General features: G+C 50.5%; 1 protein-coding gene across 2 annotated transcripts; it reads right to left on the reverse strand.

Moving 5' to 3' along the window:
- Positions 1-79: 79 nt before the first annotated feature.
- Positions 80-27,669, reverse strand: Lss (lanosterol synthase). 2 transcript variants are annotated; one of them, NM_031049.2, is made up of 22 exons: positions 27,615-27,669; positions 27,271-27,439; positions 25,481-25,619; positions 23,733-23,841; positions 22,951-23,072; positions 20,838-20,934; positions 19,546-19,681; positions 18,938-19,046; positions 18,423-18,541; positions 17,488-17,585; positions 16,919-16,946; positions 15,233-15,289; positions 14,575-14,646; positions 13,676-13,726; positions 12,940-13,089; positions 12,303-12,399; positions 11,632-11,737; positions 9,245-9,310; positions 8,606-8,686; positions 7,608-7,778; positions 2,991-3,069; positions 1,714-2,455 (listed from the first exon to the last, which is right to left on the reverse strand). In NM_031049.2, the coding sequence occupies exons 1-22, from the start codon at positions 27,626-27,628 to the stop codon at positions 2,324-2,326; spliced, it is 2,202 nt and encodes a 733-aa protein (NP_112311.2). In that variant the 5' UTR covers positions 27,629-27,669; the 3' UTR covers positions 1,714-2,323. The 2 variants fall into 2 exon arrangements, with proteins under 2 accessions (XP_038955050.1, NP_112311.2); XM_039099122.2 differs by lacking the exons at positions 23,733-23,841; positions 25,481-25,619; positions 27,271-27,439; positions 27,615-27,669 and adding an exon at positions 21,619-21,692 and having other exon boundaries at positions 80-2,455; positions 22,951-23,064.
- Between the last annotated feature and the right edge of the window lie 134 nt (positions 27,670-27,803).

Below are 27,803 nucleotides of genomic sequence, written 5' to 3' on the forward strand. Positions count from 1 at the left end.
ATTAATTAATGAAAAATAAATCAAGTTAACTATATATCACCATACAGTTGTATTTGCTAAAACAGAAAACGAGAAAACAGCATATAGCAAAAATTTATTTAAAAAAAAACATCTTAGTAAATTTAATTCTACTTAGCAATAAGTCGTATTCTAGAAGGAAAAAAATATTTTGTCAGAGAGGCGTAGCCATCGAGCCCTTGAGCAGGAATGGTAGCACATGCCTGTAATCCCAACACTCAGGAGGCGGAAGCAGGAGGACTGCCCTCAAGCTTGAGGCCATCCTGGACCAGTAGTGAAGATCACGTCATGGTGAATACCACACAGGAAAACTGCTTCACGGGGGCAGGGGGAGTCAACATTCCTCACTAAAGAACCCCTCACAACAGAGTGTTGAAGTCCACATCACAGTTAACAGAGAAAATCCACTGTGAATCCACAGGAAAAGCCGTCAGCCCATTCCAAATTATTCCTGACAAGCACTGGCACAAACTCATTTTAAGAATACTTAAGAACTTGTTCTAGACAGGTATCCAGTGAGTGTCCCCCACCAGCTCCCCAGAGTCCAGAGAACTCCCTAAACTGGGGCTCGTACTCCAGCACATGCTGGGAACTCTGCAGTGTGATCTACTACAGCCTAACGCATGCTTCACCAGCTGTCTGCAAACCGCGGCCGGGAATTCCAAGGGATGGCTGCGACTGCCAGGGGCAGAGCTAGGGAACTAACTCATCAGTTCTACTACTAGCAGGGTCTAGGAAGGCAGTGCTGTGAACACCACAGGCCACAGTCTAAGGCAGGAAAGCCCTGAGTCACAGCAGAAGGTGTCCATGTAGGAGCCGGGCAGGAGGCAGCGGGCTCAAGGCCCAGAGAACCTGTATCATGGCAAATGGCTGCCCTAGAGGGTCCTGCACAGAGGAAAGGGGTTCAGACACAGCTCTCTGCTTGTCCCAGGGAAAACTATGGGCCAGGAAGAGGTTGGAGCTCCCAGGGCAGAAAGCACTAGGGGTGTGGAACATTAGACTAAGGAGGCATCCAGCTGGACCCTGCTCATCAAGGAGAAAAGGAGTAACTTCAAGGAGACACATAGTTCCACCCTAGACTCTGTCTGCATGCTGGCCAGTTAGAATCAGTTCACACCTAAGGATTGCCTCAGAAATGGCCCTCACTTGGACTCAAGGCACAGCTGGCATACGGGCTGATAAGGCTTTGGGTGTCATGGGCATTTTCCTGGCTGGCTCGGTGGGTCTAAGTGGTGAGTGGAGATCAGAGTCCTTGCTCTAGCACTGTCCCATGGCAGGAACTGCTATAACCAATATCTACCCCAATGTCTTCCCATGTGTGCTTCTCTATCTCAACAAGAAGACTGAAACACTTGGATATCAGGATGCTGATATCCCAGAAACCATTGCGATGTGGAAAAGCTCAGAACCCAGGGGCACAACTGGATGCTACATCTGGCTCCTTGCCACAGACTCAGGATACTCCAGGATGAAATGTCTCAGGAAGGGGGGCTGTTTGGTTTTTTAATATTTTATTTTCGGGGTTTATTTTATATGTATAGGTGTTGAGTGTATGTATGTCTAGGTACCGTGTGTGCAGTGCCCAGAGGCCAGAAGATGACACTGGGTTCCCTGAGAACTGGAATTACAAGTCGTTAGCCACCAGGTGGGGGCTGGGAATCAGACCCAGGTCCTCTGAAAGAGCAGCCGACTTTCTTTACTACTGGGCCATCAGCCCAGGGTCTGTTTATTAAGGGAGTTGGTGATCATTCAAACGACTTTTAGTAGCATTTTTAGTACAGAGCGAGTTTGTACTTCCTTTCTGGAAAACTGGTATTTCGTGCAGTGATGCAGTCATGGGTAAGTGTCTGGGACAACAGACACTGCTCAGGACACAATGAGCAAGGGGCCTGCCTCCTCCATTGAGCCTTTCTCTGAGCATGCCTGCACCACGGGGCCCACTCCACAGTCAACAAGGGAGGAAGTGAAGAAGCCAGCTGCTCCCTCACAGGGAAGTCACTGATCATGAAAGCTCTACAGTCTTGTTCCCTCAAGGAGGACACCCAGGAGCCTCGGAGTACACTGTGCCTCTCTGGATCTCAGGCTCAACTTCTTCCCTTCCTCACTGAAGCTAGCGTCAGAACCGAGCGCATGCTGCCCAGTGTCTAGACACCGACTCTGACCCTATCCCCAGCCTCATGTCTACAGAAATAGAGAACCATGCCAAAGTGGGCTAGGAGGACGCTTATCACCCAGCTGAGAAACCGGGCTGCCTGGGCCTGTACAGTGCTGACGCTGGCCAGGTGCCGCACAGGCGCACACATGCTCAAATGTGGCCAGCAAGGGTATTGTCAGGATACAGGCTGGAGAAGCGGCCCAGGGCCCAGATGGGGAAGATGTTTCTGTAATTTGTGTAGCTGATGGCACAGGACTTGTTGAAGACCCCAGAGATGTTCTCCTGGAAAGACACGGAAGATGGAGCAATAAGGAGCTTGTCCTGGATGGTGGTCCTAACCACTGAATTTCCCAGCCCTAGGACAAGTCTGCTTGGGGGAAGCTGATGAAACCAAAGGCCGGCAAGCAGACAGGCAAGCACAGGCTGGCGCCACTCCGCTTGGCTTTGGTTCCAGCTCAGAGACTACAGCTTCAGGTAAACACTCTTCCTTGGACTATTAGTCTCGAACAATCCCCATAACCACAGGGACACATGGAGACCCATCTGCACGTCTTGTCAGTGAGGGACCATACGGTAGAGCTGAGGTTGTGCAGGAAACTTCAACATTCCAGTCCTTCCCCCAGCCAGTTCCTTCTACAGATAGCAAAGTGTGCTCAACACCTCTCATCTCTACAAACAGGACAAGCCTCTGCTCGACAGTGTCCACACCCCGGGTCTCCAAAGCCCCTCAGAGGAACGTGGGTGCAGGAAAGTACGCAAAAGCTAATGGGCTAGTTGAAGATCAATGAGGGAACAACACTACACATCCCTCACACACCTGAGGCCAGTCTCCGTTGGGGAGCTGTTTCCCTAGCAGACATCTGATTCCTCTCTCCTGAGCAGAGATGTCGGGATGCCTGAGGGGTAAAAAGACAGGCATGAACATGTGGTATAAACATGCACCCCAGGAGAGGAACAAAAGCTCTCCAAATACCATGACGATGATTGGTGTGGTTTGAATGGGAATGTATTTAAATGCTTGGCCATAGGGAATGGCTATGAGAAAGTGTGGCCTTGCTGGAGGAAGGGTGTCACTGTGGAGGTGGGCTTTGAGGCTACATATACGCTCAAGTTATGCCCAGTGTGACAGTCCCCTTCTGCTGCCTGATGATCAAGATGTAGAACTCTCAGCTCCTTCTCCAACACAGAGTCTACCTGCACAATGCCATGATAATGGACTGAACCTCTGAACCTGTAAGGCAGCCCAATTAAATGTTTTCCTTTATAAGAGTTGCCGTAGTCAGTGTCCCCTCACAGCAATGAAATCCTAAGACAATAGGCAAACCCTAACAAGCAGAACACCCGAGACTCCTGCTGTGATCTTCCCATGAACCCTGAGAGCAAAGCATGCATAAGCATGGGGGTGCACAGGTGGGGGCAATATGGTTGCCATGACGACGTGGCTGGCACACAGTGCCGACAGATGCCCTAGGGAGGGAGACGAAGCTTATGCTTGCCCTGCTGTGATGATTTGTATATGATGGGACTAGAAAGGGCACTATTAGGAGGTGTGGCCTTATTAGAGCAGGTGTGTCACTGTGGTCGTGGGCTTTAACACCCTAGTCCTAACTTCCTGAAAGTGAATCTTCTCTTAGAGGCCTGAAGATGAAGATGTAGGACTCTCAGCTCCTCCTGCCCCATGCCTGCCTGGATGCTGCCATGCCCCCACCTTGATAACGGACTGAACCTCTGACCCTGTAAGCCAGCCCCAATTAAATGTCCTGATAGAGTTGCCTTGGGAACTGGAGAGATGGCTCAGCAATTAAGAGCACTGACTGCGGGGCTGGGGATTTAGCTCAGTGGTAGAGCGCTTACCTAGGAAGCGCAAGGTCCTGGGTTCGGTCCCCAGCTCTGAAAAAAAAAAAAGAACCAAAAAAAAAAAAAAAAAAAAAAGGGGCTGGGGATTTAGCTCAGTGGTAGAGCGCTTACCTAGGAAGCGCAAGGCCCTGGGTTCGGTCCCCAGCTCCGAAAAAAAGAACCAAAAAAAAAAAAAAGAGCACTGACTGCTCTTCCAGAGATCCTGAGTTCAATTCCCAGCAATTCACGACCATCTGTAATGGGATCTGGTGCCCTCTTCTGGTGTGTCTGAGGATAGCTCATAAACATAAAATATATAAACACTTAAAAAAAAAAAAGTTGCCTTGGTCATGGTGTCTGTTGACAGCAGTAAAACCCAAAGATAGAAGTTGGTACCAGGAGTTGGGTATTGCTGTGAAAGGCCTGACCAAGCTTTTGTTTAGAAAAATGTGGATTTGGGGACTTTGGATTTGGAAAGTCATGGAATGTTTTAAGTAGGGCTTCATGGGCCAACCTAGTAGGACTATAGAAAAGAGTGGTGCTGAGGGCACTTGAACTGTGTAGGCCTGTGGGCCCAAGGGGTTTCAGTGAAGAAAAACTTTAATATGTGACCAAGAGACTGTTTTTGTGATATTTTGGTGGACAGGGTGGCTGCTTTTTGCCTTCGTCTGAAGAGACTATCTGAGGCTAAGGTAAAGAGATTTATTTTAATTGCATCAACAATGGAAGTCTCAAAAAAGCCCAATAGAGACTTTGTTCTCTGGTTAAGTCTCATGACGAGCGTTTTGAACAAACACAGCAGGCTGCAAAAGGAAAAATACAAAACATATGGTTCAAGTACGGGCACCAGGAAGTAGAATAGAGTTGAATCCTTTGTTGTAGGAGGTAACAAATTAAAGGAGTGGGGCCTTGGGGCAGGATCCCACCCACCTAAGTTCAGGCATGGTGACAAAGCCAAGCAGATCTCTGAGTTCAAGGCCAACCTGGGACAAAGCAAGTTCTAGGTGAAGGAAAGCTTAAATCCAGGTTTGGTGGCACATGCCTTTAATCCCAGGAGACAGGCGCAGATCTCTGAGTTCAAGGCCAATCTACAGACATGTTCCAGGACAGCCAAGCTTAGGCAGTGAGGGAGTTGGAAAACAGAAAGCTGGTAAGATATGTGGGACGATGTCACAGGTGAGGCAGGTACAAGATAGAAGGAGGCCTGTCATTGGATGAGAAGGAAGGATGGGCAGGAGAAAAGTTTGAAAGAAGAGGAGGAGACTGGAACAAAGAGAGAAGGAGAGGAGGAGAGGCCGAGAAGTCATGGAAGGACAATGGAGGCTGACGTTAAGATCTCGCTCTGTGAATTTACAGGTTGTTATCAATGTTCTTAAGGGATGGATGGTACCGGGCTTTGTATGTTTAAGTGGGCAATTGTATCTTACCAATTGGGTCAAAGATTATTGTGTTGTGTGTTCTTTTATGTGACAGTTTGAGTGTAGGAAAGTGTGTGGCCGCAGGAGACACTGGGCCACTGCGGAGTTGGGATGTGTAGCGAGGTAAAAGACAACAGTAAGTTTAATATTTGTTATATTTTTACAACAACAATAATAAGATAATGTCCAGTCACAGGAAGCAGAAAAACTGGGCAGCTTTGGCCATGTGGCTCTGGCTTTAGAGTCCAGAATAGAAGGGACTGCTGGGACAATTGATGCTGATTATCTGGAGCTAAGAGATTACTGGTGATTAAGAAGAGACCAGCATCACTGAGGTGAAATCTTCTGGGAAGATGTTTTCTGAGAGCACAAAGAAGCTGTGTTCCAGAGATAGCAAAGGTTGTGCCTCGTGCTGCAGCTGTACTGGGTAATGTGTAAGAGTCACAGGTGGTACTCGTTTTGAAGGCGTGAAGGGGTCATGAACTGCAGCTGAGGCTGGGCACTGGGAGAGGCCATGGAAGGCCATTGGTGAAGGTGCGGCCACAATTGCAGTTGATGGCCCAGGACTGAAGGGGCCATGTGAAGGATCTGAGGCTTGGCACCATGAAGAGAGCTTGTGAGAGGCTGTTGGTGAAGCCTGGTTGCAGCAGAGACCCCAGTGTATTGGAGCTGCCAGTACCATGGCATGATCACCAAGAGCAGCACAGCAGTGGAGTGGATCAGCAGAGCCTAGAGCGCTACAGAGGGCAGAGCTGGAGAAGTGGCCCAAGCCCTCTGGAGGAGCCCAGTGGATCCCAGACACTGGAACAAAAAGCTGTAACATTGAAGTTGCCTTGGAGACCTCAAGATGTTTGAGATACCAGAGCCATGGGATATCTGGTGTGGAAAGCTGCTAACAGGGAGGGGAACCAGCCCAGGAGAAAGGTGTTTGTTGCAGTCAGCAAAGATGAAAAAGGAGCTGGAGATGTGAAAACCGCTTTGCCATCAGACACGGAGACGCAGAGTTTGGGTTTGCCCAGCTGGGTTCCCGTCTTGCTTTGGGGATTACAGTTCAGTGATTGGATGGATCTCAGAAGAGACTTTGAACTTTATACTTTCAACATCATTAAGACTACAGACTATGGGGGCTTTGGAAGTTGGACTAAGTGTATTTTGTGTTATGCTATGTTTAGGTATGGCCCACATAGACTCATGTGTTTGAACAAGCCTACAGGGGCCAGGGAGTGGAATGTGATGGTTTGTATGTGCTTGGGCTAGGGAGTGACACTATTAGGAGGTGTGGCCCTGTTGGAGTGGGTGTGGCCCTGTTGGAGTGGGTGTGTCACTGTGGGTGTGGGCTTTAATACCCTAGTCCTAGCTGCCTGTGAGTCTTAGAGGCCTGCAGACGATGATGTAAACCTTTTAGCTAACACGCCTGCCTGGATGCTGCCATGTCCCCACCTTAATTATACTAGACTGAAACTCTGACCCTGTAAGCCAGCCCCAATTAAATGTTGTCCTTATAAGAGTTGCTTTAGTCATGGTGTCTGTTCACAGCAGTAAGACCCTAACTAAGACACCGGCTGCGGACTGCGTAGGACAGACTGATGACTCTGCTGCCCTCGGGCTCCCTATGCACACTGACTAAGGGGATTTCAGAAGATCTCCAAATGGCTCCAAGTGTACTGTGGCAACACAGGCTAAGATTGCATGTACACACATGCGCACGTGCGTGTGTGTGTGTGTGTGTGTGTGTGTGTGCATACATATGTGGACCTGTGTACACTAGTGCTACACAAGTGGCTCAGGACGAACCATGGAAACTAGAGAGCCACAAGCAGCTGCAGTCCTGCGCTCTGAGTCCTGAGGCAGTGCTTTACTTCCCCACCACAGCCTGTCTCATTTTCCCTCAGGCCCAGCTTTTCTTGCTCTGCCAACAAGTACTGGCCACCAATGGACAGTAGACCATTTCTAAGAGATGAGTCTCTCTGTAGGTACCATTCACCCAGATGGGCTGCCACTTGGCCTGGGAACAGGGCGTGTGGTTTCTGAAGCTGTCTCCATCCACAGTTACAGAGGAATAATGGCTCGGTTCTGTGGCTGCCTTCATGTCTTCCCACATTTGTACACACCCTAGGCCACCTCCCCAAAGCTGACTGTCCCTAGGACACACTCCCAAGGATGGCTCCCACAGCTCTTACCTGACAGCCATCAAACCCAGCAGGGCCCAGCACGTACTATGGACCTGGGACCCGGCACTCTGCACGTACCGCCGCTGCTCACAGGACTCAAAGTCCTCCCCCCAGCCCCCATCCGCCATCTGCCGCGACAGGAGGAAGTGGCAGGCCTGAGCTACTTCTGCACAAGCAGTCCTGTAGCGAGAGAGAACAGAGGTCTGGAACACCATGCCTTGTGTGGATCCTACTCTGACAGGCTGCCTTACGGTCAGGGAGCCTGAAGAGGTGAGTGGACGCGGGTGCACATGTCTCACAGAGCTTCTGGCACCGAGGAAAATACTCTGCAGCTACAGACGCATGTGGCAGGCTGGATATGTGGATACACAGAAACAGAACTAGGCATCCTTGGGTCACATCTGCCTCAGAACAACATCCTAACCCCCCCAAACCCACTAGATTTAAAGCACTGGCTAGGGCAGCCAGAGACAGGGTTTTAACCAACCCCCCTTTTCCTGAGTTCCTAGACCCTAGTCCTTTCTCATCGGGATGAGAGATTTAAAAGACGCTGAGGTAACACCTAGACAAGGCTTATGAGCCAAGAAAGTATGGTTCTTAGAATTCCCATTTTCTGAAATAGTGATCTTATCTCATTGTTTAAAAAATATTATACAAAATAAAATCAAATATCAAAGAAAAAAGACCACCATGACAGAGTGTTACTGGCCTGTTTAGTTTCACTGTCAACACGGGGTCACCTGGGAAGAGAGACCAATGGAAGAAAGTGGCAGGGTCCAGCCCACTGGGTAAGAGTTGGCTGAGTGGGACTTCTTTCATGGTTTCTGCTTCAGTTCCTGTCCTAATGTCCCTCAATGATGGATTAGGACCTGGAAGTCTAAGTCTAAAGTAAACTCTCTCTTCCCCAAGGGGCTGTTGGCCATTGCTTTATCACAGCACAGAAAACAGAACAGAATGGTTACCATGGCAATGCCCTCACCTGCCATCAGCCTGAAAGCCACACTTACCTATTTTGGTAGATATGTCCCATGCAAGCGAATGCTTCCAAGCCAAACCAGGTGCCATAGGTGAAGCAAACCCCCCAGGAGCTAGAGGGGACAGACGAGAATGTCAGACTCAGTCTTCACGCAAAGGGAGAGAACAGGTACTCTACCCAGGTACTGGGACAACCTCAGTTAGAGAACTGGATCGGAGCACGGTGGCAAATGTCTATAGTCCCAGCACTGGGCTAAGGCAGGAGGATTGCTTATTTAAAACCAGCCCGAGACATACAGCAAGACCCTGTCTCACAAAACCAACGAGTAAGGGACAGAGAAAGGATGAAGGTTGGAAAGGGAGAGGAAAGGGGAGGAAGGGGCTTTGGCAGTTGGTAAAAGAAGTGCTCCCACACGTCCCAGGCAGCGGGAGTCTGCGGCTGCTGAAGGTGGCTCAGCCACAGCCTCCTCCAACCAAGGCACACAGAACCGCCAATGCGTACAGCAGGGCCACAGAGCACGTCAACACAAGCTCAGCATGGTGGGAGAGCATCAGCCAAGGAACAGGACTCCCAGGAAGTCACGGCTCCCTGAGTCTCCCAGGACAAAGGCAGTAAGGGCAGACTCCCACCCCACCACATGCACACCACCTCCCAGCTACGGTCTGCTCACCCCTCCCACGAGCCATCCGCTCTCTGCTTCTTTCGGCAGAAGTCCAGGCCTTGATTGAGGGTCTCCCTGCAACACAGACAGTTAGCCTGCCGACCACTGCAGACCAAGTCACAGAGCCTTCCCCAATCCTGCCCACACAAGGGTCTCAGGAAAGGGAGAATGGCATCCCCTTCAAACAGATCAAAACAAACATTCGAAGAGGGGAGAGCAGCTGTGGGACACTGAAGGGAGCACAGGCTGTCAAAGTTCAGGGAAACACATGCTCTCTCTCAGCACAGGCCTTGGCGCCCATGTTAAATCCCCTCTTCAAACTGCATCTGTATTTCTGCCCCATTTGCCTTCTTCATTGTACGCCTGCCTAGAGCAATTACTAATGACCATGTTTAGCCTCGGGCAAGTTCTCGGGGGGGGGGGGGGGGCAGAAAACAGCGACATTCTTTGCTAAAACATTACAAGAATGGTCTCTAGCCCGGCTGGTAATGCTCCGATCCTGAACCTGTGGAGCTGGGCCTCCGTAGGTGGCATAGTTCTCAGCACCGTCTTCCAAGCTCCTACTAGGACGGTCCCTCCTCCTCTTAGAGCGTTCAACGACTTTTCTAGTCCAGCGTTACAAAGCCGTCCAGGTTCTCCCCAGAAACGTGCTTAGGTCTCTCGTGGCAATCTGTCTTGGTGCCAGCTTCTGTACTACTCTTCTGTTGCTGGGATGAAACACCACAGCCAAGCGGTTTACCAAAGAAGAGTTCAGTTGGGCTTACGCTCTGAGATGGTGGTACCGGACTCATGTCTCATGGGGACGGGCGAGATCCGTCGGAATGCTATTAGCTAAACCATCTCTCCTCGCTTTATCTGTGTGTCTGTGGTTGGTGTTTTAATGTGTATCTTATTTATTTATTTATTTATTTATTTATTTATTTATTTATTTATTGTGAACGTTGGCCCCTCAAATCATAAGGCCACTGCCACTCTTTTTGGTTGCAAAACAAAACTAGATAGTGCCTACTGTTAAGACACCATATGCTTTGGCAAAGTTAGGCTAAGACTAAAGAAGAAACTACTTCCTTGAGAGCTGGCTTTCAGAATACTGGAGACAGCACGCAGGCTGTCGGTGCAGAACTGTGTCCAACAGTCCAGCTCAGCTATGGACCCTGCTTGTTACAGTAGAAGCGTCAGGGAAGAGACGCCCATCGATACAAAAGTAACACATTAATACGACAGTAATAAAATGCAACTTTACTGCTTTCTGCTGTGATGTAAGGCCCCCTCTGCAGGAAGACACTCTCATGTGATCCTGTAAGTAGGGCAAAGGTCATGGTAGGAAAATCACAGGCCCCCGTGAGGAGCCCTTTGCTACTGCTTTATTACATAGGTGTGATGTGCTGCCCCTTGTAAACGTTTGTGTTTACGCCTTACAGTACCGCTGCCCTCAGCTGTGCTCAGCCATGATGGAAGCTTTAATCACGAGAGGTGTACCACAGAGACTCTCAAACAGCCAAGCTCCTGAGACAACGTCACTGACTCTCAAACAGCCAAGCTCCTGAGACAACGTCACTGACTCTCAAACAGCCAAGCTCCTGAGACAACGTCACTGACTCTCAAACAGCCAAGCTCCTGAGACAACGTCACTGACTCTCAAACAGCCAAGCTCCTGAGACAACGTCACTGTTGCTGGGTCCCAATATTCTGCCATAGATGGAGAAAATGAACAGCTATGCAACCTCTCCAAGACTCGAGAAATACCACAGACAAGGTGGACCAAACGAATGCAAGAACCAAGAGAGGGGGTGGCCATTCCCTGCACTTGCATGTAACTAACACACTAGTGTGGGACTCCACCAGGGCAGGGTCAGGAGAGCAATAGCGGTGCACGACGAAGAAGACAGAAGGGCAGTCCCTTCACGGGGGAATGACAAAGGGGTGTAAATCAGGCGATGACAGGGTCCCCACAACACAATCTCAAAGAGCTTCTGACCATTCAGTGGCTCTCGACATGAAAGAACACTTAGTACCCGGACACTGGTGGTGAAGCAAGGTATGTATGTCCATTTTAAAACACGCTCAAGAAGAGAGGAAAAATAACCCACTCTTATGTTACAGTTGTACTGTCTTTCTCAGACCTATACACACAGACACACAGACACACAGACACACAGATACAGACACACACACATACAGACACACACAGACACAGACACAGACACAGACACACACACACACACACACACACACACACACACACACACACACACACACACGAGGATCTGTAAGCACCTGAAGCTGTCCCTGTACTTTCCCCAGCCAGTGCTTCCCCTCACCTTGGTGAAGAACCACAGTCTGCTGTCAGGCAGTGTTGACTGTGGCCCTGCTCAGTCCTGCCTCACCTTCCTTACCTGATCTCTGTAGCCCTGTGGTCTGGGAAGTACTCGCGGAAGTGCCTCAGGGCCTGCATCACTGCGGAGGTACACTCTACATACGTGTAGTCAATCATGATGTCTCCTAGGAAGGGAGAGGAGGAGGCACCTGAGCTCCACTGTGGTTCAGGCCAGAATGTGGTGAGCAAAGGTGTTAACGCCGTTATCCCAAGGTCAACCTGGGCAATGTGGCCACCATGGGCACAGTGAGACCTGCACACCTATGTATGAGGCCCACACAAAACATCGGGGCTATTACCACTGCCACCCGACCCCCAAACCCCGTATGTATGACAGGTCAAAGCATAGGATAATTAGAAGGCATGAGGGAAGGGGAGAGCAGGTGCCAGAGTCCATGAGACAGAGCTGGCCCTGTAGACTAGAGGAACTTCAGTGACAATAGTCATGGCCATGCCCTTGACATAGGTCCTTACAAGTGCTGGAGTCACTGAGTGTATGCAGGGCACATGGCAGTGCCCACACAGCACAAGGCCCTGGGATAAGCAGGGAATGTGACCCCTAAGGTCTCCATGCCCTGAGACAGAAAAAAATGCAGGCACTGTATACTCTGGGGCTCTAGAGAGCTCTACATAGACCTAGCAACATGCCAGACCTGGTCTACACACCATGCTGTTAGTCACCACACTTACCAAAGACCTCTGAGGGGTTCAGCAGCTCCAGCAAATACCCGCCACGCTTAGTCTCATAGGTAGCAAACCCTCCATCGGAATTCCTCATGCTCAACAACTGGTACAAGAGGGGAACACAGAGAACTGAGCACAGAGGACAGTAAGACTTTGCCAAAGCACCGCTGACAGCCAAAGGGCAGCAATGAGGGACAGGAAGCCAGCTTTCACGTGTGGTAGGTGCCTGGTGCAGCTACCCAATATCTGGAGACATACTCCCATGTCAGGCCAACACTGACCTCCAGGGGAAAATACACACAAAGCAGATGGGCTAAAAGGACTTGGCACAAAGATGAACAGACATTTCCAGTCCTTTGGATACCCAGCAAAAACCACCAAACCTCCCCAGTGAGACCTACAGAAATCTCATCCCAAATACGGGCAGCTCCTTGAGCCTCAAAAGCTAAGAAGAGAAGCCTCCGGGACCACACGGCCTCCTTGTAACTTCCGAGATGGGCTAGGCACCATTTCTTACAGCACAGAGGCTTCGTACCCAACAAAGTTCCAAGGATCTATGCCAGGCTTTAGACTGATGTCCTACATCTCAATCTTAGTCCGCTAAGGCACAGCCACAGAAGCAAACATGGAGGAAGATACTCACCACAGCCACAGCATTGTAGAGTCGCTCTTGGGGGACATGCTCGGTGATTGAGGGACACCGCTCCTGCAGGAGCAGCACAGCCTTCAAAGCCTCGGCCGTGCAGTCAGCAACGATCCAGCCACAGTCCAGTGTGCTGAAGGGGAAACCACCCTGGGGGGGGGGGGCGGGGGGGGGGGAAGAGAGAGAGAGAGAGAGAGAGAGAGAGAGTGTGTGTGTGTGTAACAGTGCTCCTCCTACAGAGCTGCAACAGTCAGGGCAAGGCTTATCCAGCACGGCCCAGGGGCACCTGACCCGGGCACAGCTCAGCAGACCAGCTTCAGCACGGGGCTATCTAGGACTTCATGCCCATCCTGAAGTCCTCAGATCTCAGCAATAAAACAGGTCCTAAACAGCAGCACATGTACCCCAGGGACCCCACCATGGAGAGACAGCAACTATGGCACGTCTCATTCCACAACCCGCCTCTATCAGCAGGCCCTACAGAAAGGAGGCCGATGCTGGCTTGAGTCCCTGACACCCTCTGCCTTGAGTTCAGCACCTCAGCTCACTGCTCAGCTCTTATGTGTGTGCTAGGTATCTGAACAACCCTGACGCAGGGCCACAGGGGACAGGCTGCTTCAGGGGATAGTGAAGCCCTGACACAAGGCAGATGCTAAAAGACAAGAAGCTGGAAAAGCAACGGAAAGCCAGTGGAAGACTGTTGAGCTCTGGGCTTGGGTGGGTTGCCCATACATACCTTGTGCATATGGCGATAATACTTCTGGTAGTCAGGATTGTTGTCTGGGACCTGGGGAGCAAGAAGGAGCATGTGTGAAAAACAGAAATGGGTTGGGGCCTGGGACCCTGTGCTGCCATCTGGGAGACAGATCTGCTGAAGACACCCATACGCCCCCTATGGCTTTATCACTACTAGGTAATAGGTCATCCACAAAGGGTTGACCAACCTATTCTCCTACCCAGCGTCATGGGTTCAGTACTCCTGAGCTGCATGACTCAGTTCAAGGAGCAAGCATACAGGTCTGCACGTGCAGTGGGGTCCAGTGAGATGGGCTTCTAAAGGCCTGTCACTCAGTGCATGTCCTGGAGCAGGCTAACTCACTCCCAACACCCTAGATAAACACGGGCATCGGCTGCATGGAGGAAGCTACACCCCACTGGGATCAGAGGACAGGGAAGAGGAACATGAGGACTCAGAGGAAGAAGCCAGTGGGATCAAGGCCTAAGACACCCAGTGTGTCTGCAGCAGGGTATGCAAGGCCCCTCTGAGAAAGCAGCACATGATGGGGCTCTAGGTGGATTTGGAAGGCAGGAATAAAGACAGGCCGGATGGCTACACATGACCTCAGGGAGTGCACCCACAGACCTGAGGCACCTCAAAGATGGCTAGGATGTGAACAGGCTGTGTCACTCAATACAACTGACTGTGCCATAGGCTGGCTTTGGCCCTCCACCCACAGCCGTGCCAGCACGAAGAACAGACATCACCAGCTAGTGACAAGCCATTGCAGGCCACGGCTGGAGCTTCCTTGGGGTGACTAGGCCTACCACCAGGGTCTAGGGCAGAGCAACACAGAAGGAAGCTAAGAAAGCCAGCGTGGGGAGGCAGGGCAGACAAGGAAAGGGCACAGGCCTCACCTGGGAAAGCCGCAGGAACTCGTGAGCCTTCTGCAGGCAGGGCAAAAACTCAGGTCTTCGGTGTGCACCTGCCTAGAAGACAACAGGGTAGCCCAGTTGAGCCAGTCCTCCAGTGTCCTGGTGACATCTTGCCACCCACCCCCACCTCCAAAACTAGGGTTCCCCAGTGTTCTCCGCTTTAAAGATAGAAAAGACAATGAGACTAAAGATTGGAACAGACAGAAGAGACCACCCTGGATAATACCAAACTCCCACTGTTCTGTCAGGCCCTACTTTTGGCAGCTCAACGTGGCCTAGGCACTGGGTCGTCCAAGGACACCCTCAGGATCTCACTGACCTCACACCTCTTGCTGAGAAACGCTCTTTCTCTCCAGCTCAGGTAGCAGCTAGTGTTCTAAGAGCCTCAGGCCCACACAGCCCAGGTGCCACCTGCCATCACTCCCCAGGCTCATCTCCCAAAGCGCTTGCTAGTTTAGCATCCGGGTTGCCAGATAAACTCTGTGCTCCCTTGGGATCACCGCCAGGGGACTGGGAGACAGGCAAGTGAGAGGTTCAAGGCACAGAGGCACGGTAAGCAGTACCGTGTCTCTCGGGTGCCTGTGTAGCTCATACACACAGGACGATCACATGGGGGCCGCACAGAGAAATAGTCTCATACCTCCAGCAGGGCTTGGACAGCAAATGAAGTGTCCCAGGTCTGTGATCCATTGGTGCCCTGTTCACAGAGAACAAACTGTTAGAGCAACCCCATCCACTGACTCCACGGACCCAACGGTGCCAGAGAGTGCCCAGTTAATACCCTATACCCGCTTCTGAGCCCCATGCACCCTAGTGGCTGACAAAGGAATGACAGAACACTGACTCTTGCAGGCAGCCCTGGCAGAACAGCACTCTCTCAGGACGTATCCAGAACCGTACGTTCCCTTGCAGACTCCTCCATACCCCATGACAGCATGGTACCCCAGTCACGGGACAACTAGAAAGAAAGCCCCTCCACTTCCACGCATGCTTAAGGTGTCAAGGACCCAGCTGACATATTACTGTGGCCCTGATACAGCAAGGAAGGTCCCTTCAAATCCCACCCTGGAAACTGGTTTTCTGAACAGCAGCCTTAGGTCTCAGTGTAGGAAATGGATGATCAAGTCCACAGTCAGTTTTCTTCAGGAATCTCTAAACATTAGACAGAAACCCCAGCTCCCAATCCTATAGGGTGATCAGACCTGAGCTCCTTCATAGCTCCACAGGGGCCAAAGATCCCAGCTAAATACCTGACCAGAAAGAAACATATCAGGCTGGAGAGATGGCTCAGTGGTTAGAGCACTGACTGCTCTTCCAGAGGTCCTGAGTTCAATTCCCAGCAACCACATGGGGGCTCATAACCATCTGCAATGGGATCTGATGCCCTCTTCTGGTGTATAAAGACAGCTACAGTGTACTCACATACAAAATAATCATCACCATCATCGTCATCACCATCACCATCAACAACAACAATACTGAAATGTGAGCCAAATAAAATTTTAAAAAGAGAGAGAGAAAATCTCCCTTGCCCCCGCTTTGGCTAGAACCCTAGAAGTCCTAGGGAGGCTCACCATACATCATGTGCTATCTCCAACATTCTATCTGCAGCAAACCACTTCCTGCTTGTCCTGAGCAACTACAAACACCCTCCTTCTGCCACAGAAAGGACAACTTCTGGGCCTGGGCCCGCCTCTCTGACCTGGAGGCCCCTCCTGTACTGGTGGCTAAAGAGGGTAATCTCTAGGGTTACCCTGCGATCTGAGCATACACAGCTCTTAGTGGCTTGGCCAGAAGAGCATCCAGATGTCCTTGTAGAGAGGCCATTACCACGAGAGCCACTGCTCCATCACAGTAATAGACAGAGTTTCTGGAGGGTCTGAGCCAAGCCTGGATGTCATGGTTTAGTCCGCTCTGAAGAATGACAGCAGAGGGACATGTGAGAACACACAGCAGCCACAGAGAGAGACCAGGAGGTGCCACAGCCCCACACACATGAGGATTAAAGGGTGACTAAGTCCCCTTTTACTGCAAGAATGGTATTGGGGGATTTTCTTCTTTGGTTTTTCCATGATTTGTCACTCCTGCCCCCCCCCCCCCCCCCCCCCGCTCCCCGCCTCCTCCCACCACTGTTAAAACAGGGCCTTGCTATACAGCACTGTCTGGTATCAAACTCCTGCTTTAATCGACTGAGTGGTGTTCCTATAGGTAAGTGCCACCATGGCTGACTGTTACTTCCGAATCATAATAAATCTAAACGGATTAAAAATAAATGACCAGAGATGGTTACCATAAGAGTCAGCGGCCTCCGCTCTCCAGCGCTTACCTGCATTTTCATGCCGTCAAGGCCCAGCCTATGGGGATAAGAAGAGATTGGGTCAGGGATGGTGTAAGCTGGAGTCCCAGCATCCCGAGGAGCTACACACAAGCATACAGTCCCCAGGAGCTTCCATGCCCACTTCCCTCAATGCTGACTTCGGTGCTGCCCAGCTGGGCTCACAAGCACAGGGGCTACATCTAGCAGCAACAAGACAGCGGCTTACCCAGGGACACTGGCCTGTGCCATAGGCTTCTACAGCCGGTCTACCTAGCTATCCTCTCACACCACCACCAGAGAGAAGATGGCTCCTGTAAGTGCAGGGCTTCCTTCCCCTGTGACAGTCCCTACCTTGGGCAGTGTCCCTAGGCTTCCTGGCTCTGACTCTGGGAATCGCCATAGTTACAGCGAGTTACTTCCCAAGACAATCTCGATGGCAATGCTTCTGATTTCATCAAGCGATCTCAGAGGCTGCACAGTCTGCCCCTGACAGGATGACCCACAGGGCCCAGCTTTAGAGCTGCATGTCTACAGGCAGTACCCTGCACCCATCCCAGACACCACTTAACCACACTCACCAAAGATAATCTTTGATCCTCGAGACGTGCTCCTGGAAGGCAGGGGAGGATGGTCCGTCCACTGACCAACGAATAAGCATGTTGACAGTTTTTGAGATCTGTAGGATATGTGGCCATCAGGAGCCATGCAACTTTACCCTGAGGCGGGCCCCCATCTGTTCTAAAGGGAGTTTCCTAAGTACTCTCTATATATTCATGTCTCTGGGAAGAGCTCAATCTGAAGCTGTAAGAATCTGGACGAGCTTAGACTGTGACAAAGAAGGACAAAGATTCCACAGAGAGAGGGGAGGTAGCTCAGTGCTAGCTGTGTTTATCCAGAGAACCTACAGGGAACCCACCATAGTACAGTAGTAACCAATATCCCAGCCCACATCCTGATTGTCTCCCATCTATGAGGACAGCTTCCTTAGTGGGTCTCTAGTAACTCTGGCCAGTATACTCTGACTACAGCCTCAGGCGTGTGCTGCTCAAGGTCCCTAAGCATGTACACAGTCAGCCAGACCCAGGAAGCAAAGCAAAATCAGAAACTCGCCTGGTATCCATCACCAGATGGGAGAGATCAGAGTGGGACACGAGGATCCCACTGTTCTCATTCCCCCAGGCACCTATAATCCTGCCACTTATAGGGGTAGAGGGTGGACTATCTAGGGTGGGATTTGTGAGGAGTAGGGGGGAAACACCCACCCAATTGGCCAGGAAGCTCAAGAAGTAGTCTTCCAGGAGGTACTCAGACTTGGACAAGAGCCAGGCGGGGCAATGGGAGGAAAAGCGTCACTGAGCCTAGAGAATGGACGCATTGACCCAAAAGGAGATGTGCTGGGATCTGGGAAATAAGCCTGCCTCTTCCTAGCTCAACAGAGCCTAGCTCCTAGGACATCTGAGAGGACCCCACTACCACCAAAGCTGCTCTAAGGACCAGAGAGGAGGACACTGACCGGGCCAATGCTGATGCATTTTGTGAACCGATCATCAGCTGCAACATGTTCATACAGCAACTGGATGGCCCACTTCCGCAGGCTGGTACTGTGGAAACGTTCATACAGGTTGAGGAGTCCTGCAGGGGAGAAGGCATTAGTGGACACCCAGCAACAGGAGAGATATGTGGCAGGCTGTGTCCTAGTTATTCAGCTGGGAACGGGTCCTCCACAGCACAGCACTGGACTTCTCTCTTCCCCTGGGATCCCTCCTCCCACTCGCTCTGCCTCATCTGTGCTTCCTCCTCCTTCCCATCTAGGAAGGACTGCTGTATACCTCCCGCCACGTCCTGCCCTGCTCAGGCCATGCTGAATGGGGATCACTGAGCAGCAGCTGATCGTTGTGGGGGAACCACAGCAAGGATATGTGCTTTCAGCTCTTACTCCAGGGCACTGACAGAGTGAATGAATTAATGGAGAGCCAAAAACATCTTAACTGCACTACCCAGGCTCTCCCAACCTTCAGAAGCACCTACCATACACCACGTGCAGCAGCCAACTGTGTGGCGTGTACATGTCATCGGGGCACACGTTGTTCTTCTGTGCTGGCCAATCGATGCTGGCATAATCCTCCACATAGAGTTCCTAAAGGGCAGGGCATACCTGAGTGCCTAGCAGAAGCAGTAGACACAGAGTAGACTAACTCTAGCCACCAGTGGTCTCTGGTTGCACTCTCAGGAGTCTGGGTCATATTCCTTCAGAGGGATAGGGACACCCAGCCAGTGATCACAACAGGGTGTCCAGCTAGTTCACGTATACCAGGGCTAATCTGAGGAGCTGTCCCAGCCCTAAGTGCAAACCCTGTTCTCAAAGTCCATCTCGGGGCTATTCCCCAGAACAGTCACTGCCAGCATAGGCTAGGCCTGCAGCTTCTGAACTCTCCGAGTCCCACTGGAACACTGCGCAATGGCAGACGCCCTTCCCACAACAGGTCCCTCTGAGCAGTTTACGTTTGTTATTGGAGAGAAGGCAGAGACTCCTCAGGACCCCCACAGTACTGAGAAGCAGTTAAGCTCTCAAGGCCCAAGACCCCAAAGGCTGTGTGCCATTTCCTCGAAAGGTCCCGAGAGATCACAAGGCTTACCTGGCGGAGGCTCTGAACCAGTGGGTCCTCTGAGGCACTTAGCCGAGTGGCGTAGCAGTAGCTCATGGGCAGATAGACCTGCCGGCAGTGACACCACAGAGTGGAGGGATGTGCGGGAAACCATTCAGGAAGCAGCCTGGAAGAGACAGCTGTGTCCGCAGGACAGAGGAGCAGAAGCCTGCATACACTGTTAGCAGCCCTGAGGCCTTGGGCCCCTTCCACACACACTCATCCTTGTACACACTTGCACCTACAGTCCAAGCCAAGTGACTGTAGCTACCGTTCCACAAATGTGGAGTCATATGAGGAGCCCTACAGCCTGGGGACATGGACCAGAAGGCCCAGGCTTTCACACCCCACTCCACCCTGACAAGGCTTTCTTCTGCCTACACCTCCCCAGCAAGTCTAGCCCCTAGTAGGAGAGCTGCCAATGGCAGACCACTGGATGTTAGCACAAGTCTAGTATATCTCCTTACTTCAAGTAACAGTACACCCACCCTGCCCCACACGTGGATACTCTCCCCACACCTCTCCCTGGGCCTGACATTTGCCACACAGTCAGTCATCCCCACTCAACCAGGCTGTGGAACAAAGCCTTTCGATTCTTGTTTTAGGACCCTGCTGTCCTTTCCCAAGTGGCCCCTCACGTCCTGTCTTTCCACACGTGAAAGTTATACCTCAGGAACCCTCAACTCTGTCTTCAAGAGGATAGCAGGCTCTGCATGAACTCTGTATAGTTCTTGGGATCTTACCGCCTATATGTGTAATCTGGGAGTAAATTACATATGCATTACATAGGGCGCCAATGCTTTTATAAGACATATAAGATATAATAGAAAAAGACACTGAGCATAGGTTTCAGTTAGTAAGGGATAGGCATTGACTCTGCTGGGTAAATACATAAAAACAAATTTTAAGGATGCACATGTAAGTGCTCATTGGTGAAACAATATCTAGACTTTCCAAACATTTACCATAAATTAGTTCAGAAAAAGAGATGGGGGGGGGGATTTCTTTTACTCCTATATATACTCCAAGTTTTTGTAATTGCCAGGTATGATCTGTTGTCTATTCCCACAAAGCCCAAGCCACACAATGGGTTCTGTAATTACCCTACAGGGTCCCACAGCCTGCTATAGAGCTGGGTGGTCTGCTGCCTTACTTTTGCCTAAAACAGTCCCCTTTCTAAATATCTACAAACATAGAAGGGCCTCCAGTGGGATACTAATCCCCCCCATTTAGGTCTCATCAAGCTACTCGAAGGAGGTGTAACAGGCAGAGGGCAGGCATACCACATCTCAGGGAAGAGGGTATTGATTCCTTCCCAGCTGTAAACATTCAGGACAGCCAGCCAGAACTTCCCCCAGGAAGGGATGCCCACTGCACCACCTGGAAAGAGAGAAGGAACAATCAGCTACCATTACAATGAATACTGCTTGTAGCTTTCTCTTATGTCTCTTTGCATGAACTAAAGGTCAGCCTTCCATGGGTCCTGTAACTCCCAGATGAGAAGACATATTCCACAGCTGCCCAAGACACCACAGCCACTAAGTAGAAACAGCAGCCAGGAACAAGAGTGTCCAACCTGCAAAGCGCTGTTTATACCCCTGTTCTCAGCAGGAGCACAGGGAGGCAGCTACTTGTGCAGGTAGCTCAGAGAGACGGGGGCCCAGATACACACATGGCATAAGCCCTGAAAAAGAGGGAAGAGGGGAGGTTGCTTGGCTGCTTTTTCTCCAACCAAGACCAGACTGCACATCTGTGTTCAGCAGGTAGCCTAGCACGAAGTGACTCCAGAACAGTCACATGCAGCCCCACATTTGAGCCTTCCCTGGCCCTACCAAGCAACAGTGAGTCTTCTGTGCAGCACAGGGCGACACTGATTTATACACATTTTATGAATCCCATCCTAAATCCAAGTGTGTCATAGTCAAAGGGCAGAGAAAGCCACTATTAAAGCATGATGCAAGCACATTCCTCCTCTGGGCAAGCACTGGACAAGAGAGGAACAGGAGAGCAGAAGGTAACCCCAGAGTACATGATCAGTAACGTCAGAGGCTGACGATGACTTACTTAAGCACCACAGGGGCAGAGACTTGAAAGAGGATTGCAGAAGTTCATAATGCATACAGAACACTTCACCTAGCCTGGAAAGTCAGAAAGAAATCCTGAAGGGGTGAAATCTAAGACACACTGTAAAATGCAAGGAGGAGTTTCCAAGACAGCAAGGCCAAAGGTGGAAAGCGGGGTGAGGGGATACAGTGCATGGGAGCCCTGAGGCACGGAACCACTTTCACAAAATGAAAGGAGGCCTGGAGCTCGTAGCGAAGAGCGAGATAGGAGCACAGGCCTTAGAGGGGCAGAGTACAGGACCACAGGAGGTGTTGCAGAATAGCAGTACAAGAGCAGAGCACATGTTCTCTTATTGTCCTAAGAGCAGTGGGAGCCCACGCCGCCTGCTGAGGGCTGGAAGGGACTTTAAAGCCCACAGGTGAGGGGAAGAAGTAATCACACTCAGGCTCTGCGCACTGAAATGAGCAGAACTCTCAGTGTGGCTGCTAACCTGGAGCTCAGCTGCCTTCAAAAGGCAGACTGCACGGACCGTCCCACAGGCGGTTGCTTTTAAACCTTTACCAATCCATAAAGAAAGCAGCCTATAAATTGCCAAATTGTTTTAGGCTAAGGCTCATCAGTAGAGAGCGTCTGTCACAAGCACCAAGCCTGAGCTCAATCCCCAACATTCCATAATCCAGGCGTGTGGCACATGCCTGTAATCCTGGCACTCAGGAGGCGGAGAAAGAAGGATCAGGAGGTCAAGGCCAACTGTGGCTACACAGTGAGTTCAAGGCTAGCCTGGGCTCCGTGAGACCCTGTGTCAAAACAAACAAAAACAAAAACAAAAACAAAACAAAACAAAACAAAATTCAAGTTGTAGCTAGGCTAAGTGTACACTCATCACACAAAATAAACACAAACTAATTAATTCATTAAAGAGAATAAAATTAGGGCTGGAGAGATGGCTCAAGAGGTTAAAAGCACTGACTGCTCTTACAGAGGATCAGTTCCCAGAACCCATGAGGTGGCTGGCAGCAGTATTTGTAACTAGAGTTCCAGAGAATTTGGCACGCTCTTCTAGCCTTCATGGACACTGCATGCTTGTGGTACAGAGACATGCACACAGGCAAAACCACCTATACACATAAATATAAATACGTCTTTCAAATAGTTAAAACGTAATAATTAATAATAATTAGCAATAATACAGTAAGTATTAAACAGCTCAACAGTTTCTACCCTACTCGTAGTTTTCTGAGTGTTTCAACTGGAGGTACGTCTGACTAATTCCCATTTACAAGAGCTCTTATGTCGGTGTGAGGAAAGCCCAGCATGCCATACAGAACGAACCTTTTTTGTGAAGAATGTTCCGAGCACGCACAAGGTCAGGATCATCAGGTCCAATACCCAGGATTCTGAGAGACACATAGCTCAGGGCAGTCCCAAACACCGTGGACTTGTCCTCAATGTGCCTAATGGAAGAGTAAGGCTGGTGAGGAAAGGGCTTCTGTCACCTGTCACTACTTCTAAGGAATGAAGCAACACTGGCAAGGACGTCACCTAGAAAGATTGCTGTAATACCTCCCGACAACCCGACGACATGGAAAGCACACTTCAGGGACGCCCAGGCAGTTTGGTTCACCCAGCAGAAGATAACCGAATGTTCCAAAACCACCCAGGCACGGCCTGTCCTACCCATCTGCTCCCAGTGTGTGTACCATATCAGGAAAGCAGACTGAGATAGGTCTGTGGGACCCTGCATTTGCTGCCATCTCTGCTGCCACCACAGGTTTAAAACACGACGGCTTTATCTTGGCACCTGAGACTCAGGAGGCTACCAACCCCAAGACCCATTCACAAGAGCAAAGGTAAAACTGTGGCCAGGCTACGCAGAGGCACCAGCCTACTCTCCTCCAGTCAGGCTGTCATCCGCCCCACCCTAGGTCCATGGTTGCAGTCACCCCATTTCTCCACAGCTGCCTGAAAACCCAAGCATGAGCTACGAGGAACACACACAAGCACACACGTGTGTATGTGTTGTTAAGCACAGGCATGTGTGTGTGTTGTTAAGCACAGGAGTGTGTGTGTGTTGTTAAGCACAGGCGTGTGTGTGTGTTGTTACACATACTCACAAGCCCCAGCCGCCATCGGGAAGCTGCACTGAGCGCAAGTACCGTACCATTTCCTCTCTGTATCCAGCCGGCAGGGGGATGTGTGCTATGTGACACGTAATCAGGAGACCTGTGTGGTGAGAAGGACGCTCCACATAGTGACAGGTACCCAGCTGCTAACCCAAGCCCTTCTCTTGAAGACCTTCTCCCTGACACAGCAGCCCTGGGGCTTCCCTCCCAGACAATCAAGCCCAGGAAGGCCATTCTTCCTAAGCTCACTCAATGGCTTTGGAAACAGGGCTTTGGGGAACACTAAGAAGAACCCGGGGGGCTGGGGATTTAGCTCAGTGGTAGAGCGCTTACCTAGGAAGCCCAAGGCCCTGGGTTCGGTCCCCAGCTCCGAAAAAAAGAACCAAAAAAAAAAAGAAGAAGAAGAACCCAGGCCAGGGCCCACAGGGCTCGAGTGGTTATGCCTGGACTGAACGGCACAGTGTGGGTGAAAGAAACAGTGCCGAGCCTTGCAGAGCCTCCCGCACGTGCCCTGAAGGGTGAGAAGAGCCAGCAGGTCCATAGCGGGCAACCAGGTCTTGCTGTAACACCTGCTTGGGACTGGGGTACTAAGATGCTAATCCCGGGCCACAGAACAGCTTTTTTTTTTTTTTTTTTCCCCAGAGCTGGGGACCGAACCCAGGGTCTTGCGTGTGCTAGGCAAGCGCTCTACCACTGAGCTAAATCCCCAACCCCTCACAGAACAGCTTTTGTTTCATTGATCGACTGATTGTTTTCAAGACAGGCTTTCTCCGTGTTGCCTCGGCTGTCCTAAAACTTACTCTGTAGGCCAGGCTGGCCTTGAACTCAGAGATGCACCTCCCTCTGCTTCCCAGGTTCTGGGATTAAAGGTGTGCACACCCAGCCAAGATAATAGTTATTGCTTAGAATGTACTGTTGTATTTTATAAACTTTTTTACATGTATGTGCTACTCTGCATATATGGGGAAAGATGATACTACACAAGAAATCTTAATTCCAATGCTGGTCTTTGGACACATACCTACCCTCATGACCCACAGGGCAGCTGCTAATCATACACCCCTGGCATGGCACAGAAAGGGCATCATAGGGCAGCTACCACAGAAACAAACCCATATTCTCCTGAGAATTCAGGCTACTGAGATAGTAGGGTTACAATTCAATGCAGAAAAGGGTCCTGATGCTTAGAAACCAGGCAATCCAGGATACAAAGAGCCTTACCCAACCAAACTAGATCCAAGACTGGTGTTCAAATACAATCCTTCTAGCATTCACCAACCTGGACCTGTGGTTTCCCGGCCAGAACTCTCTCAGCCATCCTTTGACAATAAGTCCACAAGGGATATCACGGTTCTCAAACGACACACACATGGACAGCAGCTCCTCATCCTTAACCTTGCCCCTTGACAAGACCCTGGCACTGGCTGGGCCTTCTACCTTTCCATCTTGTTCTGAGATTCAAGAGCATTCATCCCCTTCTCCTTGAGAACCATTCACTTCCATTATTTGAGTAATTGCTAATCTAGCCTGGGCTAGCTATACCCAACCATTGTTCCCTAATCCTGGAAGCAGGATGAGTGGGATACAAGGTCGCCCTCCCCCAGAGCTTTTCCAGTGAGCTCCTGGATTTTAACCTGCTTGACCAGGGTAGGTCAGTCACCCCCACACACACCTGGTGTGCATGCCCTGACAATCTAAAACAGCCTTTCCCTTGAACTGAGGTAGTGCTTTCCTCCTACCTGGCAAGAGGAAGAGTGGACCACCATAATCACCAGCCCAGTGTCCATCCTCAGCCTGCAGCTTGGCATAAAAGGTTACTCCGTTCAGGGCCCCCTCATGGGCTGTTTGAGCTTTAGGTAAGTTCTTGAAATAACTTGTCTGTGAAGGGAGGGGAGAGATGAGGGTTGAAGGTGCCTGCTGCCCCAAGGAACCCTTGTCATTCACAACCCAAGTCAAAATAGTCAATCTAAATTACTTCAAATTTTTCAACTGTTTTGACTTAAAACAAGACGGAATGATGACAATTTCAGCCCGTGTCATGGTTTGTATATGCTCAGCCCAGGCAGTAGCACTATTAGAAAGTGTGATTCTGCTGAAATAGGTGTGTCACTGTGGGTGTGTGGGTTATAAGACCCTCATCCTAGCGGCCTGGAAGCCAGTCTTCTCCTAGGAACCTTCAGGTGAAGATGTAGAACTCTCAGCTCCTCCTGCACCAGGCCTGCCTGGATGCTGCCATGATCCCACCTTGATGATAATGAACTGAACCTCTGAACCTGTAAGCCAGCCCCAATGAAATGTTGTCTTGTATAAGAGTTGCTTTGGTCATGGTGTCTGTTCACAGTAGTAACACCCTAACTAAGACAGCCCATGTTCAATAAAAAGGCAATTCCGTGTTGTCACAATTTACCTTCCAGCTAGTGATCTACAAATCTCTTCAAAACTTCAAGACATCTTAACTAAACCCAGCATAGAACACAGGCTAGGGTACTGATGCCCGACTGGTACTGGGACTCTTCCCTTTCAGAGAGGGCCCACATAATAGCATGGTGGTTGCTCAGAGATCTTCCCCAGAGGATGGCCAAGACTCACAGGAAGCCTGTTAGCTAACTAACTACTCCATGGCTATCTGTACTTCACCCATGCACGGATGCACACAACCAGAAAATCAGGCCAAAGGTATTTTCATCTTTTGGATCCAAATAAATCAACACCCATCTTTGTAATTCTCTTACAAATCAAAAGTTATATAGCAAAGTAGAGTGCTCAAAATAAAACCAAATTAGGGCAACTTCTTCCATAGGTCTCTGAGGTGGAGGGACTTAAATAATGGGGGCGCTTCAATTCTTGTCTCTAGAAGGAGACACCACACTTTTTGTTGGGTTAGATTGAACTGAGGCAAACATTACACACACTGACCTACATCACCAGCCCCTCTTTTTGTCTTATTTGTTATTGTTTTGAGAAAGGGTCTCACGACATAGACCTGTCTGGCTTAGAACTTGCTCTTTAGACCAGGCTGCCCTCGAACTCACAAAGATCTGCCTGCCTCTGCCTCCTGGGTGCCGGGATTAAATGCCAGTCACACCTGTTTGTTTGTTTGTTTGTTTGTTTGTTTGTTTTAAATGATAAGCCTTGTTATTAAAAAAAAAAAAACACTGCAAATGAATAAAAACATCACACACCAAAATTAACCAGACACAAAATCTATTCAACTTAATGTCCTTGGCGTTTGAAAAGGGAGTCTGTGAAACTTTCCATAAAATTTTACTTTCAGTACCCAATAAATTTTATGCAAGAATTCCATCGCCCAAACCACAAACCCCGTGACAGAATTAGAACTAGAAAAACAGCTAGCTTCACGGTCTTCTTTCGTAACTCGGGAACTCTCCTGATCACCTTACAGTCAGCTTTTCTTCACGTCACACAACACCCACACACACATTGGTTTACAGGAAGGCATGGTGAAGGCTGGTCAGTGGTGGCTTCCAGACTTGGGATGAAATGGTGCCTTTAGAATCACATCACTTACTGTGTCCAGTCCCAAAGAGTGGGCCTCTAGCCCCGTCTGTTCTCGACCAGGGTCCTCCTCCGCTTGATAATAAGTCCATCTCTGCCGACCCAACTCATTATGGAGCCGCCAGCGGGTGAGATCGGTGGCGGGCTCAGTTTTATAGGGTCCCCCACGACGCCGCAGACACCTGAGGGGACCAGCGAGAGGAAGCAGCCTTCGTTAGGCTCCGCCCAGGTTGGGTGCCAGCAATCCAGGCACGCAGAGACACCAGCCATGCCACCCTGCTGTCCAAGCACCTTCCCTGCCACCGCCCTGCCGCGTCCCTCGCAACACCCGCCGGAGGCCCAGGGTCCGCGACTCACGTGCCCTCGGTCATGACAGCACAGCTCTGGACCACCGGCCGGCCAGCCCTTTACCTGACTGACAGCCTAGCGCACTGCGCAGGCGCAGACCTCGGCCGACCGGAACAACTGGGTGGGCCGATGCGAGCGCGGCCAATCAGAGCATCACCAGGTGGGCACAAAAGACGCACCGCGACCGCAGTGGTTGGG

Source organism: Rattus norvegicus, chromosome 20, assembly GCF_036323735.1.
Source record: "Rattus norvegicus strain BN/NHsdMcwi chromosome 20, GRCr8, whole genome shotgun sequence".
Taxonomy (NCBI): Eukaryota; Metazoa; Chordata; class Mammalia; order Rodentia; family Muridae; genus Rattus; species Rattus norvegicus.

Excerpts from the sequence above, each read along its gene's own strand:
- Lss (NM_031049.2), bottom strand. Across the intron at positions 19,047-19,545 it reads TGGTTCAGAGCCTCCGCCAG|GAACTCTATGTGGAGGATTA; the intron begins GTAAGCCTTGTG and ends CCTGCCCTTTAG. Across the intron at positions 12,400-12,939 it reads TCTACAATGCTGTGGCTGTG|TTGTTGAGCATGAGGAATTC; the intron begins GTGAGTATCTTC and ends CTCTTGTACCAG.